This window comes from Triticum aestivum, chromosome 5A, assembly GCF_018294505.1.
Source record: "Triticum aestivum cultivar Chinese Spring chromosome 5A, IWGSC CS RefSeq v2.1, whole genome shotgun sequence".
In the NCBI taxonomy this organism is placed as follows: domain Eukaryota; kingdom Viridiplantae; phylum Streptophyta; class Magnoliopsida; order Poales; family Poaceae; genus Triticum; species Triticum aestivum.
Window position 1 is genome coordinate 182842299 of NC_057806.1, and position 17845 is coordinate 182860143.

General features: G+C 52.3%; 1 protein-coding gene across 3 annotated transcripts; it reads right to left on the minus strand.

Annotated features, from left to right (window-relative positions):
* Positions 1 to 9864: 9864 nt before the first annotated feature.
* LOC123102758 (homeobox protein knotted-1-like 11) lies at positions 9865 to 13777 on the minus strand. 3 transcript variants are annotated; one of them, XM_044524185.1, is made up of 7 exons: positions 13196 to 13777; positions 12968 to 13121; positions 12204 to 12324; positions 10671 to 10855; positions 10450 to 10581; positions 10205 to 10341; positions 9865 to 10104 (listed from the first exon to the last, which is right to left on the minus strand). In XM_044524185.1, the coding sequence occupies exons 1-7, from the start codon at positions 13276 to 13278 to the stop codon at positions 10101 to 10103; spliced, it is 816 nt and encodes a 271-aa protein (XP_044380120.1). In that variant the 5' UTR covers positions 13279 to 13777; the 3' UTR covers positions 9865 to 10100. The 3 variants fall into 3 exon arrangements, with proteins under 3 accessions (XP_044380120.1, XP_044380119.1, XP_044380121.1); XM_044524184.1 differs by having other exon boundaries at positions 9865 to 10115; positions 13196 to 13776; XM_044524186.1 differs by having other exon boundaries at positions 9865 to 10115; positions 12968 to 13126; positions 13196 to 13775.
* Between the last annotated feature and the right edge of the window lie 4068 nt (positions 13778 to 17845).

The following is a 17845-nucleotide window of genomic DNA, read 5'->3' on the forward strand; positions in this document are numbered from 1 at the left end:
CTTCCCCGCCGCCACCGTTTGAGCTCCCCAAGCACGGATCCGTCTGTCCTCGACTCATTGAACCTTGCCGCCGCCTGGCCTACTCTACGCCCAGCCTGCGGCGCCAAGGAGATGCCTCTGCATCGGACCTCGACGAGCCGCCCCAAGTCCCTTACCTTCGTCCTCCGCTCGTGAACGAGCATGATGCTCACCGCCACGTCGCCGGAGAACGTCGTCCCCTGTCGGGATCCACAGCCTTCGCGTCGTACCAGACCACCAAATCGCTATACCACCACTCTCCTTCGACCATGTCGGCCCCTTCGAGCCCCTGGGCATTGACCAACATGCCGGCTGGACCAGGCACCAAGTCACCACAGCGTCATTTGCCTTCACTGCCTCATCTCCTCTGCCTGCAAGCTGACCACCACGCCCTGCCTCACGCTCGAGCGTTGCGAGCGAGCGTGAGCTCCCGTGCCCTTCCGCGTCGTCTCGACCTGCTCCAACTGTCGCCCTCTGCTTCGAGCTGCCTCCCGTGCCTCGATCTCCTTCAAGACCGACCGGATCCATCTTCTCGTGCCCGGGCCCGCCCGTCCGCTCCATCCCGCCGCTCGCCGGAGACCCAGGCGTCCTTGCCGTCGCCGTTGATTGCGTGTGAGCTCGACCCCTGCCTTCTGCGCGTCCTCGTAAGAGCGCTCAAGCACCGCCCCGTGTTGACCAGTCCAGCGCCAGCGTGGACGAGTGTCGCGTCACCCGCGCGAGCCCTCCTCTGCTTCGTAGTGGGCTGCCAGATCCGCCCCGCTGGGCCTCCTCACTTACGCTGGGCCATGGCCCATGGTGAGCTGCCCCGCGCCCCTCCTTTTTTTTGCTTTCCCTCATGTTGGACTAGTCTGCCAGATTCGGCCCGCTATGTTTTTTTTCCTAGTCCTGCGAATTTTGCCAATTTTTCTAGAGTTGGTAGTTTTGCAGTTTAGCCCATCTAGATCATGCATTTAATAACTAACAATTGGTGCATCGGTTTGAAATGTTTTATATATGAAAAATGACTAGAATTTTATCTAGTTTCATAATATCCAACTTTCATGCATGTTTAAAATGATTTTTGCATATAATTTGCCATATTGCCATGTTAAAATGATTTAATTCATAACTAAATAACCGTAGCTCCATTTTTAAATAAACTTTATATGTAAATGGGGTAGAAAAATGCCTAGCTTAACATGTTGCACTCATCTTGCATGTTTAACAACTCTAAAATATGGTTTAAGGTAGTTTTATTATGCTTGCACCAAATCCATAAATTGCATATGAGGATTTTTTCGGACTTGTTGCTTGTTGTTCCGGCCTCATTTAAACTTGCCTAGATAGATAGTTTTATTATGCTTCACCTCTTGCCATGTTTAATAACATTTAATATTATTGGGTACATAAACGGAAGAGAACTAAATAATTGATGTGGTGTTTCGTCAATATGCAACTCGTTGCATATTGAGCTCCACTTAATTTGTAGTATTATTTGTGCACTTTGCCATGCCATGCCTCATTAAAATGGACATGCATCATACTTGATTGTGCATCATGCCATGTTTTTGTGATGGTTGTTTACTATGTTGCTTGCTTCTCTCGTTAGCTTCGGTTTCGTTTTGGAGTTGTGAGGATTCGTTCGACTATGTCCGTTTGTCTTCTTCATGGACTCGTTCTTCTTCCTTGCGGGATCTTAGGCAAGATGATGATACCCTCGATATCACTTTTATCTTTGCTTGCTAGTTGTTCACTCTATCGCTATGTCGCGCTACCTACCACTTGTTATATCATGCCTCCCATATTGCCATGTCAAGCCTCTAACCCTCCCTAGCAAACCGTTGTTTGGCTATGTTACCGCTTTTGCTCAGCCCCTCTTATAGTGTTGCTAGTTGCAGGTGAAGTTGAAGATTGTTCCATGTTGGAACATGGATATGTTGGGATATCACAATATCTTTTATTTTAATTAATGCATCTATATACTTGGTAAAAGGTGGAAGGCTAGGCCTTATGCCTGGTGTTTTGTTCCACTCTTGCCGCCCTAGTTTCCGTCATACCGGTGTTATGTTCCTTGTTTTTGCATTCCTTACGTTGTTGGGTGTTATGGGAACCCCTTGATAGTTCGCTTTGAATAAAACTCCTCCAGCAAGGCCCAACCTTGGTTTTACATTTGCCTAACAACCTAAGCCTTTTTCCCTTGGGTTTCTAGAGCCCGAGGGTCATGTTTATTTACCCCCGGGCCAGTGCTTCTTTGAGTGTTGGTCCAACCTGGGCGATGTCCGGCGCCCCCTGGGCAACCAGGGTCTATGCTAACCCGACGTCTTGCCCATCTGGTGTGCCCTGAGAACGAGATACGTGCGACTCCTATCGGGATTTGTCGGCACATCGGGCAGCTTTGCTGGTCTTGTTTTACCGTTGTTGAAATGTCTTGTAACTGGGATTCCGAGACTTATCTGGTCTTTCCGGGAGAAGGAATATCCTTCGTTGACCATGAGAGCTTGTGATGGGCTAAGTTGGGACACCCCTGCAGGGTATAAACTTTCGAAAGCCATGCCCGCAGTTATGTGGCAGATGGGGATTTGTTAATGTTCGGTTGTAGAGAACTTGACACTTGACTTAATTAAAATGCATCAACCGTGTGTGTAGTCGTGATGGTCTCTTTTCGGCGGAGTCCGAGAAGTGAACACGGTCTTGTGTTATGCTTGAACGTAAGTAGTTTCAGGATCACTTCTTGATCACTTCTAACTTCTCGACCGTTGCGTTGCTTCTCTTCTCACTCTTATTTGTGTATGTTAGCCTCCATATTTGCTTAGCGCTTGATGCAGCTCCCCCTCATTACCTTACCCTACCCATAAGCTTAAATAGTCTTGATCTCGCGGGTGTGAGATTGTTGAGTCCTCGTGACTCACGGATACTTCCAAACAGTTGCAGGTGCTGATGATACCATGCAGGTGACACAACCGAGCTCAAGTGGGAGCTCAATGAAGATCTTGATCGTTGTTATGCGTCTTTTCTGGTTGGTCAGTAGTGGTGCCCAGTTGGGCCGATCGGGGATCTAGCATTTGGGTTTGTCTTCCTTTATTTTTGTTCCGTAGTCGGACCTTTGATTATACTCTGGATGATGTATGTTTAACTTGTATTTGTGTGAAGTGGCGATTGTAAGCCAACTCTTTATCCCTTTCTTATTCAGTACATGGGATTGTGTGAAGATTACCCCACTTGCGACTAAACCACCATGCGGTTATGCCTCTAAGTCGTGCCTCGACACGTGTGAGATATAGCCGCATCATGGGTGTTACAATGGGCACCGGAGGTAGGCCCTCCAATATTCCTCAAATAATCCATAAAAAATCTCTGTGAAGTTTCAACTTGTTTGGAGTTGTGCAGAATAGGTGGCCTGACGTAGCTTTTCCAAGTCTAGATTTCCAGTTGCCAGAATTCTCCCCCTTTGTGTATACCTTGCATATTATGAGAGGAAAGGCATTAGAATTACTCCAAAAAGTATCATTATGGATAAAAACATAATAAAAAAATATTAAGAAAACATGATGCAAAATGGACATATCATTAACATACATTCTCTTCTTGGATCATATGCACTTATGATTGGAACTCTAGCAAGCATCCGCAACTATTAAAGATCATTATGGTAAAACTCAACCATAGCATTAAAGCATCAAGTCCCCTTTATCCCATACGCAACAACCCCCTTACTCGGGTTTATGCTTCTATCACTCAAGCAACCCACTATAAGCGAATCATGAAAGTATTGCAACACCCTACAGCGGGAATCCTTCACATGTGTGTGGCACGGAAGGCACCATAGGACAATACCAAAATAAAACATACAACTCAAACTAATCTAGATCATCAATCAACCCAAAGGACAAAAGAAATCTAATCAAAATACCATAGGATGGCAATACATCATTGGATCATAATATGTGGCATAAGGCACCATGTTCAAGTAGGGGATTACATCAGGGTGCGAGAGAGTGGACTGTGTAAAAGAGATGAGGATGGTGGTGAAGATGGTCACCGCGGCGATGGTTCTCCCGGCGGCACTCCGGTGCCGCCGAGAGAGAGGGGGCGGCTGAAGGGTTGATGCGGGGCATGGCTGATGAGGAGCTGGGGCGGATGGTGCCGGCCCGCCATGAGTGACGGCGGTGAGGGCGGTGTGGATTGCCCGGGTCCGGGCCGTCTTCATCCGCCTCTCCTCCGGCTTGAGGTACGCCACCATCTTGGCGAAGGTTGGCTCTGGGATGAGAGTAAGGTTGGAGGCGGCGTTCCCAAAGTCCTCGTTGAGACCGACGGTGAGGGTTCTAATGAGGATCTCGTCGCCGACCATCTCGCCGAGATCACGGAGCTCATCGGCGAGCTTTGAGGTGCATGCAAAAATCGTCTGTCGGATTTCGGGTTCCGGAAAAACCCTTGAGGTTCGAACACTAGGGTGCGCACGAAGATCTCCCCCCTCTCTAGCTCGTGCACTCGACGGTCTCACGGCCTAGCTTCGACGGACTCAAAGAACACGAGACACAATATTTATACTGGTTCAGGCCACCGTTGTGGTGTAATACCCTACTCTAGTGTGGTGTGGTGGATTGCCTCTTGGGCTGAGGATGAACGGTTACAAGGGAAGAACAACCTCCTGAGGAGAGGTGCTATTGTGCTTAGTGAACTTGTGTGAGGCTAAGGATGGAATGGCTCTCATCCAAGATCAGATCGATCCCCAGCTATGGTGGTGGTTAGTCCTATTTATAGAGGCCCTGGTCCTCTTCCCAAATATTGAACGGGAAGGGATCCCACAACTGCCAAATTCAAAGGGAGACAACTAGTACAAGTTATCCTGACAAAAGTAGTCTTCGCCTGCCAAAGACTCTGGTGGTGACGCCGTCTTGGGCTCCACGGTGACCTCCGTCCTACCGTTCTGCTGGTCTTGGTCTTGTTGCACCAATATGGAGACCTTTTCCTAATGCCTTGGAACTCCATGCCTGCGCTTGCCTCCTTATCACCAAAGAGGAAGCGAGGACACTGCGCCTGCTGGCGCCCGCCTGGTCTTGATCGTGATGGCTTACGTCATTGGAACCTCGCGAGGTTTGCCTTGCCTTGATCTCATCACCCCTCGCGAGCCATCCTGGTGAGGCCGCCCCTAAGGAGGTCTTGCATCATCCGCCTCGCGAGGCTTGGCCCCTGGCGAGGGTCTTGGGTGTTTGCTGGTGAAGATTGGTCGTACGGGGCCACTGGTAGAGCCACACTGCGGGCCTCAGGCAGGCAAGTCTCGGGACCCCCATTCCCAGAACACCGACAGTAGCCCCCGGGCCCAAGGCGCGCTCAGGCTTGGCTTCGAGGTGAAGCCAAAGGGAAAGTGCGGAGCACCACGGGGCCCAACAGCCTGCGGCCTTGGTCGACGCGTGGCGACTGATTGGACGTGGGCGTCTCCGCTTCCCCATGCAGCCTTGAAATCCGCCTAGCTAGGCGGCCACGACATCCTACATAGTTACCACCTCGCTGCTGGCAACACACTCCCCGACTTCTTCGCTTCCTTGTACCTCTGCTTCTCTTCCAATCCAACTCGAGCTCTACCCTAATCACCATGCATGGCCGAGCCGGAGAGAGAAAGGGAAGAAGCCCCTGTGCCCAGCCAACTCGGCTCCAGCCATCGAGCCCGCCATCGGCCGGTCGCGGGTGCTCAATCGGGAGGCCATGGACAAGGTCATCCTTGCGCTTGCTACCAGCTTCAACGAATGGGGAGGGACGGTGGCCTGGCCTGCGTCTCGAGCCTGTATTGATAGGACGGCCACCGAGGTCCCGTTCTTCGTCGACGCTCTGTGGGCTGGCCTAGTTCGCCTCTTCTCTGCCTTCTTTGATGCCGTGCTTTCTCATTACCAAATCCATATGCTGGACCTTGATCCCCAATCTGGTGCCCTTCTCGCCGTCTTTGCCTTTGTCTGTGAGGCCATGGTGGGCATTGCCCCTTCTGTGGCGCTCTTGCACCATTTCTTCTCGCTGCCATGGTGGGCTCGGGGATTGATTTTGATCTCCCGCAGTCCACGGGCAAGTTTCAGATGCGGTGGGTGTATTTCGATGTCGGGGTACTCAGCCCTCTGCTCTCGCTTCCGTCGTCGCCCGCCGTCCCCAGCTCCGGCTGGGGTCACGAGGAGCTCGCGGGCTCCCGCCTCGCCTTCGTTTGGCTCCGGCTGAGGAGGCTGAAGGATCTTGATGTGACAGCGCCCAAGGTGATGAAGGAGTTCCCAGCCGATGTGGGCCCTGACCGGCGATTAGGATCGCATGAGGCTTCAGGCGTCGGGGCTTCCCACCGAGGCACGAAGGATGGTGCTCGAGGTCTTGGACGGCGACCGCTCGCCGGGTTACTTCCCTCAAGCGGGTTGTTGCTTGTACGACTGCTTGAACAGGGTGGAGTTCGCAGGGCAGATGCCCTCCTCCGATGAATGGGGGCGGCACCCAGTTGGCCTTGTGGGGGCCCGCGAGAACCCCGTCATTGTGGTTCCTCGCCCCAGGGGTGGACGCAGGGGGCAAGCATCACTGGAGGCCGGAGGCGCGAGCGCAGAGGTGTCGATGCTGCCTGGGACTCCCGGGGCGTCATCCTCGGGAACCCGTGATTCTTGCCCTGGGACGGCGGCTGAGGAGGCAACGCAGTCCATTGCTCCTGAGGTCGAAGCTCCTGAGGCCTCGGCAAGTTGCCACGAGGCGGAGCCCGATATCTCTCCTCGGCATGGCGCTCTTGAGGCTGTCTCCTTGGGTGCCTCGCGAGTCGCGCACCGCGCTGGTCGCCACGTGCAACGCTTGGGCCGGTTTCGCGTGGACTTTACGGTGCTACGAAAGAGGAAGGGTTCTCCGAGCTACAACAGTGGAGCCGTCCGACCATTGAAACATAGGAAGTACATTGCCGTAGATGAGTAAGTACCTTATCTCTGTAATTCCTCGAGTGTCGCTTCCCTTCCTGACGGTGGTTCTCCAGGATCCCATCTACCAAGGCCATGAAGCCCCCGGTGACGCAACCTCCTCCTGCCTCGAGTCTTCCGCTGGCCCTGAGCGTCCAAAGCCGGCATGCTACCCCCGTCACAGGGTCGGCGGGTGAGACAAGTGCGCCGGCTTGGCGCCTTGAGCCCGCGCTCCTACTGCCTCTTCTTTGCGGCCTCGTCGGGGTGTGACGAGCGTGCCAAGGTCTCCTCCTCTGGTTATGGACGGTGACTGGATAGCTTCGGTCTTGGTCCCTTCTTTGAGCGGTGAGCCTCATCCCAACCGGGCTCCTGCTGAGGCCTAGTCAGCGTCCGGAGGGGTGCCAGCCCCCAGTCCCCGGCAGGAAAGGGACGAGACGCTTCAGGTCCCGTCGACGGCCCCTGCTGCGGAAGACAAAGTCGGCTGCACGCTCAAAGCTGCGCATGAAAGGAGCGTTGTCCGCCACGAGCTTTTCCGGGAGGCGATGGGCGCGATGAACCGGCTTGGCGGGGAGCTCGCGGATGTAGACGCGCGCCTCGAGGCTGAGGGTCTCCGGCTGGCGGAGGAGTGGCATAAGCTGAAGGTGGCCATCAACCTCAGGCGCCACCAACGTGAGCTTGATAATGCGAAGGCCAAGGCGTCTCTCACGACCTTGCGCGAAGCTTGTGCCCGTGCTTTGGAAGAAGCTCGGGAAGATGATCGACATCGCGAGATCGCAGAGAAGCACGCGTGGGAGCTCCAAGCCTGGAGTGCTTCCCTGGAGCAGCAGGTGGAGGCACACAAGGCCGCCTTAGCGTCAATGAGGGGGACGCCTGTTGAGGACGAAGAGATCCTGAGGCGCGAGGAGGCGGTGGTGCTGGAAGCCACAGAGCGCAGCCTTGAGCTCGAGCGGTTGGAGACGAGGGAGCGCCAAGTTGCCCAATCTTAGGACGCCGTCGGTGCACGCGAGGCCAAGGCCCAGGAGGAAGTCGATCGCCGAGCGGCCGAGGCTCGCGCGGACCTTGTGGGCAGGTACGACCTGAAGTTGAAGCTTGTGGAAGCCGTGGCTGTGGGCAGGACCAAGGCCCTCAGGTCAGGGCTGGACAAAGCCGAATGTCGCGAGAAAGCCGCTGTAGTCGCATTGTCTTTAGTGCAAGCCGAGCTGGTTTCCGCACATGTCGAGCTGTCTTCTCTTCAATAGCGGGTTGCCGATGCCGAATCCTCCACGTAGTAGGGCAGGGCGGAAGCACTCCGGCGGCGGACGCTGGAGCGCGAGCATGCCGCCATGCTTCAAAACCTTAGGACCAGAGCCAAAGCGGTGCTGGGCGCCGTTTGTGGCGAGAATGCGCCTCATCCCCACTCGGACGACTACGCCAGTCACCTCCTTTTCTTCACTGACATGGTGACACGCTTGGAGAATCGGTCCGAGAGGGCTCGCGTGCTTGTCGAGGAGAGGAGCCACGGCCTGCTCAAGCGTGCGTTCTCCCGTGTCTTCAGCCATCTCCAAAACACCTACCCCAACCTTGACTTCGACGCCTCCATTGCTCCAGTGCCCTAGGCCACCCGGTATGACCTGGCGCGTTGGGTTGAGGACAATGTGCATGCCCTAGTCAGGGCCTTCACCTCTGAGGATGACGCGGTGGTGGTCGTTGCAGATGGAGGCGATGTGGTGCACGACGGCGAGGGCGGCGCCGGTGATGGCGGCGACGACGCTGGTGATGATGACGGAGACGTCGGCGATGGTGACAGCGATGCAAGCGATGCGTCTGAGGGCGACCCGGAGGACATGGTGAGCGACATGTCCGATTGAACCCTCGCTTCTTTGTTGCTGACCCTACATATGAAAGCTCAGGCATGGCCTTGAAGGTTGTGAGAGCATTTTGGGAGGGGAAAGCCCTCATGTAAACAGATTATTGCTTTTGTTCTTTAGGCTAGGCTAAAGATGTGTTTTCATAAATCCGCGAGTCCCGTCATGAGCCTACCGTTGTAGTTTTACCTTTGTCCGGGCCGGTTCCGAACCGGGCCACGCGGTCTTGAGTTCCGGAGGAGCCTGCCGATCTGCCCGAGAGGGCCTCGCGAGAAGCGAGCGTTTAGCCATGGAAGGACGTGTGCGCGGCCCGCGCACGCCGTGCCCTGCCCCCGCTCGCGAGGAGCTTTCAAGGGAGGGAAGGCAGCTAGGGTGAACCCCGAACCAGGGCAAGGAGCCAAATCGCAAGAAATCGCATGAACGAGAAAAGACACCCCCACGCTTATCAACGAAAATTCAGCTTCAACTTAAATCCAATGCCAAAAAACAGGGCTACAAAAAGAGAGATTGAAAGCAAATGACCACGTCCGACACCTAGTCTAGTCTTCTTGTCTTCTTACAGCATGGAGCTATCACTACTAGAAAAACCCCTACTAATGGCGCACCTAATATGGCCATTAATGGCGCATCAGTGGTGCGCCATTACTAGCACGCCATTAGTAATTTTTACTAATGGCGCACCACTGGTGCGCCATTAGTATCTGGTATACTAATGGCGCACCTAGCAGTGCGCCATTAGTATACCATTCGGTGCTCCACTGATATTCCCTCTAGGTGCGCCACTAATAACCTTATAGGTGCGCCACTAGTAATAAAGGAAGGTGCGCCACTAATAAGGGCTTAAATGCGCCACTGGTAATGTATTTGGAAAACAAAAAAAATCCAATTTTACAGAAAACAACCTATAAGGAAAATAATTTAAAAACAAAAAATGAAATAGAATCATATTTTTTATTATAGTAAGAATATTACAATGTCTTTACAAGTATCCAATAAAAGGAAAATTGCAAGGAAATAAAAGAAAATCCTAAAACTAATCTTCTAGTAATCTTTTCTTCTTTTTCTTCACTTTATCCCTGCAAAATGTAACAAAATAAACAGAAATACAAACAAACTATTTATAACATGTCAATATTGTCATTTTTTATAACATGTCAATACTGTCTTTTCCAGAATTACATGGTGTGAATATTGTATGAGTAAGATTATAATGGAAATGAATTGCAGAGGACATATGAGGTTCAACACTAATCATCGACAAGATGGAAGCGCTATGTACATATATGGGGCATTCGTTCTTCGTTCTTCGCTCTCCGACCGACCGCACCCACCCTACCAGGACTGCTCGGCGTTGCCCTCACCTGCATTGTTCCTTTTTTTTGAGAATGAAAGAGAGGGAATGAAAACCTGAGCGATTTCAAGCATGTGATGAAAGGATTGTTTTTGGGCCGATCGCCGTACCTTTTTCTCTTTCTCTTGTCTGACGAGGACGAGGTAGGGTTGCTGTGCCAGTTCCGCTTGCGCTGGTTGATGAACCAGTTGTTGATCTGCTTCAGCTGCAGCCCCGTCTCCTGCACCAGCCGCGCCTTGTCCTCCTCCTAGCAATACCCACCAGCGATGCTCATCAGTAGCACAACAAGAATTGCATGTAAAATGGTGACAAAGTTGCTGGCGATGACGGTATATGCGGGATGTCTGTCACATACAGTTGGGTACGGCCATTTGGCGTGGGCTTGCCACCAAGCTTTCAGGGTAGACGCCGTGTCCCCTGGGAGCTTTCCGGCTCTTCGCTTCTGCAGTATCTCCTCCCTGATGTCCACAAGCTTTTCTCTATACCCCTGCAAAGTCAGAAAAATAATTTTGTTTACAGTTTAGTTTGGACACCAACATAGTGGCAGCTGATAGAATGGAAGGCAACGAGTTTTACCTGTTTAAGCTCATGCTTCAGCTCTTGCCTCACGCGCTCGACCAAGGATCTCTCACCCTCGGTTAGCATTCCGAAGCCCATGCCATCTGACACATCATTCCCGTCAAACATGTTGCTCTCACTGTCGACCGGATTGTCTTCGTCATCGGACATAGTTGCCCCGGTGCCTTCACCAGGAGATGCCCCTATAGGAAGAATCGATATTAGCAAAACTCAGAACTGGCCAATCTCCAACTTATCCTGGTCACATTTATATTGCGTCTTGCCTTGGCAGGTACTTATTCTTGCTCTAGTTTTTTTTCAGTACAATATATAACTAAGCCTATCCAGGCTTAATCTTGCTCTATTTTTTTCTGACACAATTCTCATTATTATCTGAAGGCAAACTTCCATGTTCAAGCATATGCCTCTCACCGTAAACTGATTGATGATTACACATACAAACAGATTATGCAAAGTTCTATTGTCAACAAAAAAAAAGAAAAATCACTCCCTTTGGTTTTCACAGCGACACCAGTTTCCAGTGTGACTGGATATTGGCATGGTTTTCTCATAGGTGTGTGCCTCGTGATGCCTATAGGCAGAATGGTGGAAAATGTGACGTAGCAAAAGGAACTAAAAACAGTACTATATGCAGACAATCAATATCCATGAATTAAATTCAAGTAAAGTACAATTCCACTAGAAATTTTGTAGCCATGTCAGTTCATTTTGACGATGAAGCATTATTCAATATGCAACACTTTTTTTGCACTACGCAAGGGGCTTCTTTTCCTATATGGATTATATGTCATTTTGACAAGCAACATAAAGTATCTGAAAGGGTAACCCTTGTGTGATGGTTCCCGATTATATAGTCCGTGACTGTTCCGTGTGGAAGCTAATTGCAGTAGACATATTAAGAGAGGCTTTATCAGGACAGCTTAGCTAAGATTATGAACGCAAGGTACTGTCAGTTCAGTTGCATGGTTGGTGCAACACAAGGTTCATGAATAACTGCCACATACACCGAACTGAAATCTCAAAAGGTACAGCTTTGAAGCCAGGTCCAACAGCTCAAAGTCTGCAACTCTTGTAACTAATAATAATATATAAGAAGGAACCGGTACTACTATAAAGGTGGACCTAGTATCTCATAGGACCTACAAGGGTGTGAATTATGACCTATATTTTCTGTCACGACGCGCAATAATACAGGAAAATGGCCAGTCATCGAGCTCTTTCTAGTTGAGTTGAAAAACAAAATATAAGACATTTTTGCAGTTCTTATATTCTGGTACAGAGGTAGTATTTGTGTTATGTTTGTACTCGCTGGATGCAGAGAGCAGAAGCAATGGATCCCTTCTTTTAAAAAAGAATTCCCCTGTGGTTGAGATCCTATGAAACGGCGCCCCTCATGTAGCATGATACTTACTGTGACTATCAACCTCTTAATAAGCATGTAGTGTAGAGATTGTAAAACCCTCTTCCTAGAGAATTTAAGAAGCACTTATCTTGCTGCTGAACTAATGAAGTTAAGATGATGTATGGTACTTGTAAGACTCTGCAGAGTTTGCTCGAGCTCCCACCAGGCCATCACCGCCTCCATGGTGTGGACGCGCACATGCTGCTGGAGCTGTTCCTTGAAGGAACAGAGGAGCAGCACATAGTGTGTCTGCAACAAGGAAAACAGAACCTTTAGAACACATATATAGAGAAAAAGGCAGGTGGTCGATAATAACCTTTACACAAGGAGAATTGCCATTTCCAGGCAAAGGAAGGAGCCCCTGCTTGCCTAGCAAAGGGACACTTGTAGTTGTTTTTTGGGGTTTGCTTTTGTCTCTATCGCAGAGGTGAGGCGCTTGTGGTTGAGGAAACAAAGTTGCTCACAGCTAGAGCCTAGAGCACGCAGTAAATTATTTGGAGGTGGGATGGGTAGCAATCAAGGGATGAAATAGCATAATACTCATAGTTGAAGAAGCTAACTTTAACCAAATCCACCGGCGGAGGTTAGTGAGTGCTAATAATCCCATGTGAGCTCGTGCGCAACCAATCAAACATGTTGTGTGTGTTGGAAGAAAAAGGTAACCTGGCTTAGCCTGTTTGAAATCCCAATCCCAGTCCCAACACGAGCGGGGCAATTTCATCGCCAAATCCCATCCAATCCCCAAATTTTCGAACCACACACGCACGCACGCTGCGTCAATCTACTACACATAACATAGAGCACGCGCGGGGCAGCCCGGCCCAGCCGGCACGGGGCGTCCGTACGCGGCGTGAGCGTGAGGCGAGGAGGCCTGGTGGTGGTAGCAGCTCACCATGAAGAGGTCGAGCTCCTCGCCGCCGGCGGGTGCGGCGGCGGGGGGCACGGGCGGCGGGGCGCGCGCGGCGATCTGCGCGTCGATGCGGGGGAGCTGGTCGACGGGGGTGGCGACGCGGAGGCAGGCGACGTGCGCCTCCAACAGCAGCAGCCTGCCCTGCACATAAAACGAACCAATGAGGGGACGGGAGGGGAGATGAAGAAGATGGCCTGCAGCCACACGCACCATGGTCGGGGTCGGAGATCCGTCACCGGAGATGGCCTGCAGCCGTCGTCTGTCGCCCGGAGGTTGAGGCGTCGTACCTCCATGGCTAGGCTAGGCTAGGGTTTCTGGCATCTCCGTCCTGGCTTCTGTCGGCCCTGGATGGATGGTCGCGGCTCAGGTCGACGACGGGACGATGCGCCGTGGATCTGGATCTGGGTGCTCCTCACCTCCCTGGAAGCTCGCCGGAGAAGGCCTTCCCTTCCCTCCCCTCCTCTCCTCTACTAGGAGAGAAGAGGAGAGAAGAGAAGAGAAGGTGAGGTGCGGCAGCGCTGCAGGGAGAGGAGGCCGCCATGACCGGGCTCCTCCTGCTGCCATGGTCGCCATGGCATCGGGCTAGGGTCTCGGCCCGACCAGGCAGACAGAGGAGAGGATAGGGAGGTCGCCGGCGCGGCGTGGATGGGGAGAGGAGGCCGCCGGAGAGGTGATGCGGAAGAGGAGATCGGCGGCGGCGTTGGGTCAGAGCCGGAGGAGAGGCGAGTGGCTGTGTCAGGAGGAAGGGGAGGGGAGAGAACGTGACTAGAGGGAGGGGATAAGGGGTGATAGCAATGGCGCACCGGTAGGGGGTGCGCCATACGTATAGATAGCAATGGTGCATCTCTTACTGGTGCGCCATTACTAGTTAAAACTAGTAATGGCGCACTTTCCCCCTGGTGCGCCATTGGTAAGTCTGGGGAGGGGTGTGGGGCCAGGACAAAACTACTAATGGCGCACCACACACTAAGTGCGCCATTAGTAATATGGCCACTAATGGCGCACCCATATCTGGTGCGCCATTAGTGTCCATATCATCTATAGCCCTTTTCCTAGTAGTGTATGTGCTGCCACTAGTCGTGGGAGGGAGCCCCCGAGGCCCGAGGGCTGCACTCCTGAGACTCCGGGGCGTGTACAGCCCCAGTCATTATTACTTGAGAGTTTCACGAGCGGAGATCTTCACAAGCGCGAGCCTTACTTCATATCATCAGACGAGGGGCCCGCCTTGCGCCACCCTCGACCACCACTGGGGGCGACCGGTAACTAGGACGACACCAGGGGGCAAAGGGGACGCCAGCGGTGCCCTCAGCGACCATGGGTCCTCTGCCGGGGGAAGGCTCGCCGCCACCTCCCCGGCAGAGGGCCTACCTCTGGGCTGTCTTGCTCCGTGTGATGCAGGGAGGGGCCTTGCTCCCGGCTCCTCCCCGGCAGCCCCCAGTGCGTCCCCTGGCGGAAGGGAGGCCGCCAAGCTGGTACCGCCGTCCGCCACCGTGACCTGATCCTCCTGCGACCCATGGTTAGCGTAAGCTTGCTCCTGAGAGATTAGTGGTAACCTCTAGCTGTTGTTGCGGGCATGGTTGGTGAGGCTTCTGAGAGGCTCCTGGAAGGCCCCAGTTTCCAGTGCCTCCTCCTCCCAGCTCGAGGTATCCTCTAGCTCGTACCTGCGCTCGTTGGAGGTGGCGAGGGTGCGATTGGGCATCTGGTGCAGTTGGCCACGCCAATGTTGATGGAGCTCTGAGGCGCGCCCAAGGGCGCGCGGGCGCGGTGAGGCCCGCCATGCGATCCGGCCGCGGCCTGAGGTGTGAGCAGGGAGCAGAAGGGAGGCACTCCCAAGGCCACGACGTCTAGTAGCTCGGCGACCCGTTCCAGTAGTGCATGCCGGCCGCTCTCCATCAGCCGCCATCGCAGTAGCTCGCGAGCCACCGTGAGCGTGGCCCTCATGTTTGCACGCGTGGCTTGAAGCCCTTGCAGCTGCCCGTACTTGGCGTGGGGTAAGGGTGGATGGCGCTTGACCGCGCCGCCCATGCCCTACTGTGCTTGGCGGTGCGTGCGCTGCCTGGAGCGCAGGGTTGAGGTCTTCTTGGGCAGGTGGGGCCGCCCGAGCCGGCCAGGGTCCCTACCGGTCGGTGTTGGCCCTCGGGTCGCCGGGCATTGGAGCTGCGGAGTGTCGGTAGATCGACTGGCGGAAGGAAGATTCTGGCGGACCCCTACCTGGCGCACCAAATGTCGGATTTCGGGTTCCGGCAAAACCCTTGAGGTCCGAACACTGGGGTGCGCACGAAGATCTCCCCCCCCCCTCTCTAGCTTGCGCACTTGACTGTCTCACGGCCTAGCTTCGACGGACTCAAAGAACACGAGACACAAGATTTATACTGGTTCGGGCCACCGTTGTGGTGTAATATCCTACTCCAGTGTGGTGTCACTACAAGAAATATGTCAACTTGTGACCTTCTGTCAGTGACCCTGAAAGAATTGGTCGTAAATCTATGACCATTTGAGACCAATTGGTCAAAAGCTGTTCGAGGGGCTCCAAACCGTAAACCATAACGACCATTTTGATCAGAAAGTTCGCAATTTCCTTACACGAAATGGTCGTAAAGCAGACAACACTGGTCCGGTGCCTTATTTCTAGCTGATCACGACCAATATAAATGGTCATAGCCTTGTAAGTTGTGGTGCATTGCTATGATTAAGCGCCACCTCATCAGTTTTGCCTATGTGTCATGCTCATGTGTCAATTATTGCTTATATGTCATGCTCATGTGTCAATTTTCACTTATGTGTCTGCATAACACTTGATTTAAATCTACCACTGACGGATGGGTCCCACGCATGAACATGTTGACCAGAAGTTCAACTACACCGCCTATCCAATTACAGGACCGGAACCACCACCTCTTTATACCTACATGACACGCGGGTCCCACCACTGAACTAACATGTAGGTGACATGCGGGTCCCACCACCAAACTAACAGGAACTCACATCTTGTAACACCCTCGATGCGGCTATAGCTCCCACGTGTCGAGGCACGACTTAGAGTCATAACCGCATTGAAAGCAATGTCGCAAGCTAGGCAATCATCACAAACATCCCATGCAATATATAGAATAAAAGGGGAGATACATAGTTGGCTTACACTCGCCACGTCACATCAAAGTACATAAATAACATCCATCATACAAACACTCATGGCCCGACTACGGCGCCAAAATAGAAGAAAACCCAACATGCGACAAGGCCCTGAATCGAACCCCAACTAGGCACCACTACTGATCATCGGGAAAAGACACGTAGTAACACTGAGAGTCCTCGTCGAACTCCCACTTGAGCTCGTATGCGTCACCTGGAGCGGAATCACCTGGACCTGCATCTGGAGTTATAGTATCTGTGAGCCACAGGGACTCAGCAATCTCGCACCCTCACGATCAAGACTATTTAAGCTTATAGGAAGGGTAAGGCAAATGTATATGTGGAGCTACAGCAAGCGACTAGCATATACGATGGCTATCTTATTCGCAAAAGAGAGCGAGAAGAGGAGGCAAAGCACGAGCGAGAAACTAGAGAGCAACCTGCGCAAACATTACTCCAACACCGTGTCCACTTCCCGGACTCCGCCGAGAAGAGGCCATCACGGTAACACACTCAGTTGATTCATTTTAATTAATTAAGGTTCAAGTTATCTACAACCGGACATTAACAAATTCCCATCTGCCCATAACCGCGGGCACGGCTTTCGAAAGTTCAATCCCTGCAGGGGAGTCCCAACTTAGCCCATGACAAGCTCTCACGGTCAACGAAGGAATAGACCTCCTCCCAAGACGTTCCGATCAGACTCGGTATCTTGGTAATTCAAGACAACTCCGACAATGGTAAAACAAGTCCAGCAACACCACCCGTTGTGCCGACAAATCCCGATAGGAGCTGCACATATCTCGTTCTCAAGGCACACTGGATAAGCTAAGCGTACGGGAGCCAACGTAACCCAAGTTGCCGAGGGACGGCCCCGCACGGTGCTCTAGGTTGGACCAACACTCAGAGGAGCACTGGCCCGGGGGGTAAAATAAGATGACCCTTGAGTCCGCGAAACCCAAGGGAAAAGGCTAGGTGGCAAATGGTAAAACCAAGGTTGGGCACTGTTGGAGGAGTTTTATTCAAGGCGGACAGTCAAGGGGTTCCCATTATAACCCAACCGCGTAAGGAACGCAAAAATCCGGGAACATAACACCGATATGACAGAAACTAGGGCGGCAAGAGTGGAACAAAACACTAGGCGAGAGGCCGAGCCTTCCAACCTTCACCAAGTATATAGATGCATTAAGATAACATGGCAATTTAATGATATCCCAACAAGTAAATAAATGATGTCCCAACAAGGAACGACCTCCAATCTTCACCTGCAACTAGCAACGCTATAAGAGGGGCTGAGCAAAGCGGTAACATAGCCAATCAACGGTTTGCTAGGACAAGGTGGGTTAAAGGTTTGACATGGCAATTGGGAGGCTGGCAAGCAAAAGGTAGGCATCGTAGCATTGGCATAGCAAAAGAGCGAGCAAACTAGCATAGCAAAGATAGTAGTGATTTCGAGGGTATGATCATCTTGCCTGCACAGTTGTCAGAGTTGACTGGATCCTCAAGAGCAAACTCAACGGGCTCCTCATTAGCAAACTCGTCTCCCGGCTCTACCCAAACAAGACAAACAAGCAACAAGGATACAATCAACCACGTGCAAACTCAAGCAATAAGATGCAAAGATGATATGCTATGCGGGATGCGATGCGGGATGCAAAATGCAAGATATGATAGGAAATGCATGAACCTGGCCTCAACTTGGAAAACCAAGTGTGCCACTGGAAAGAC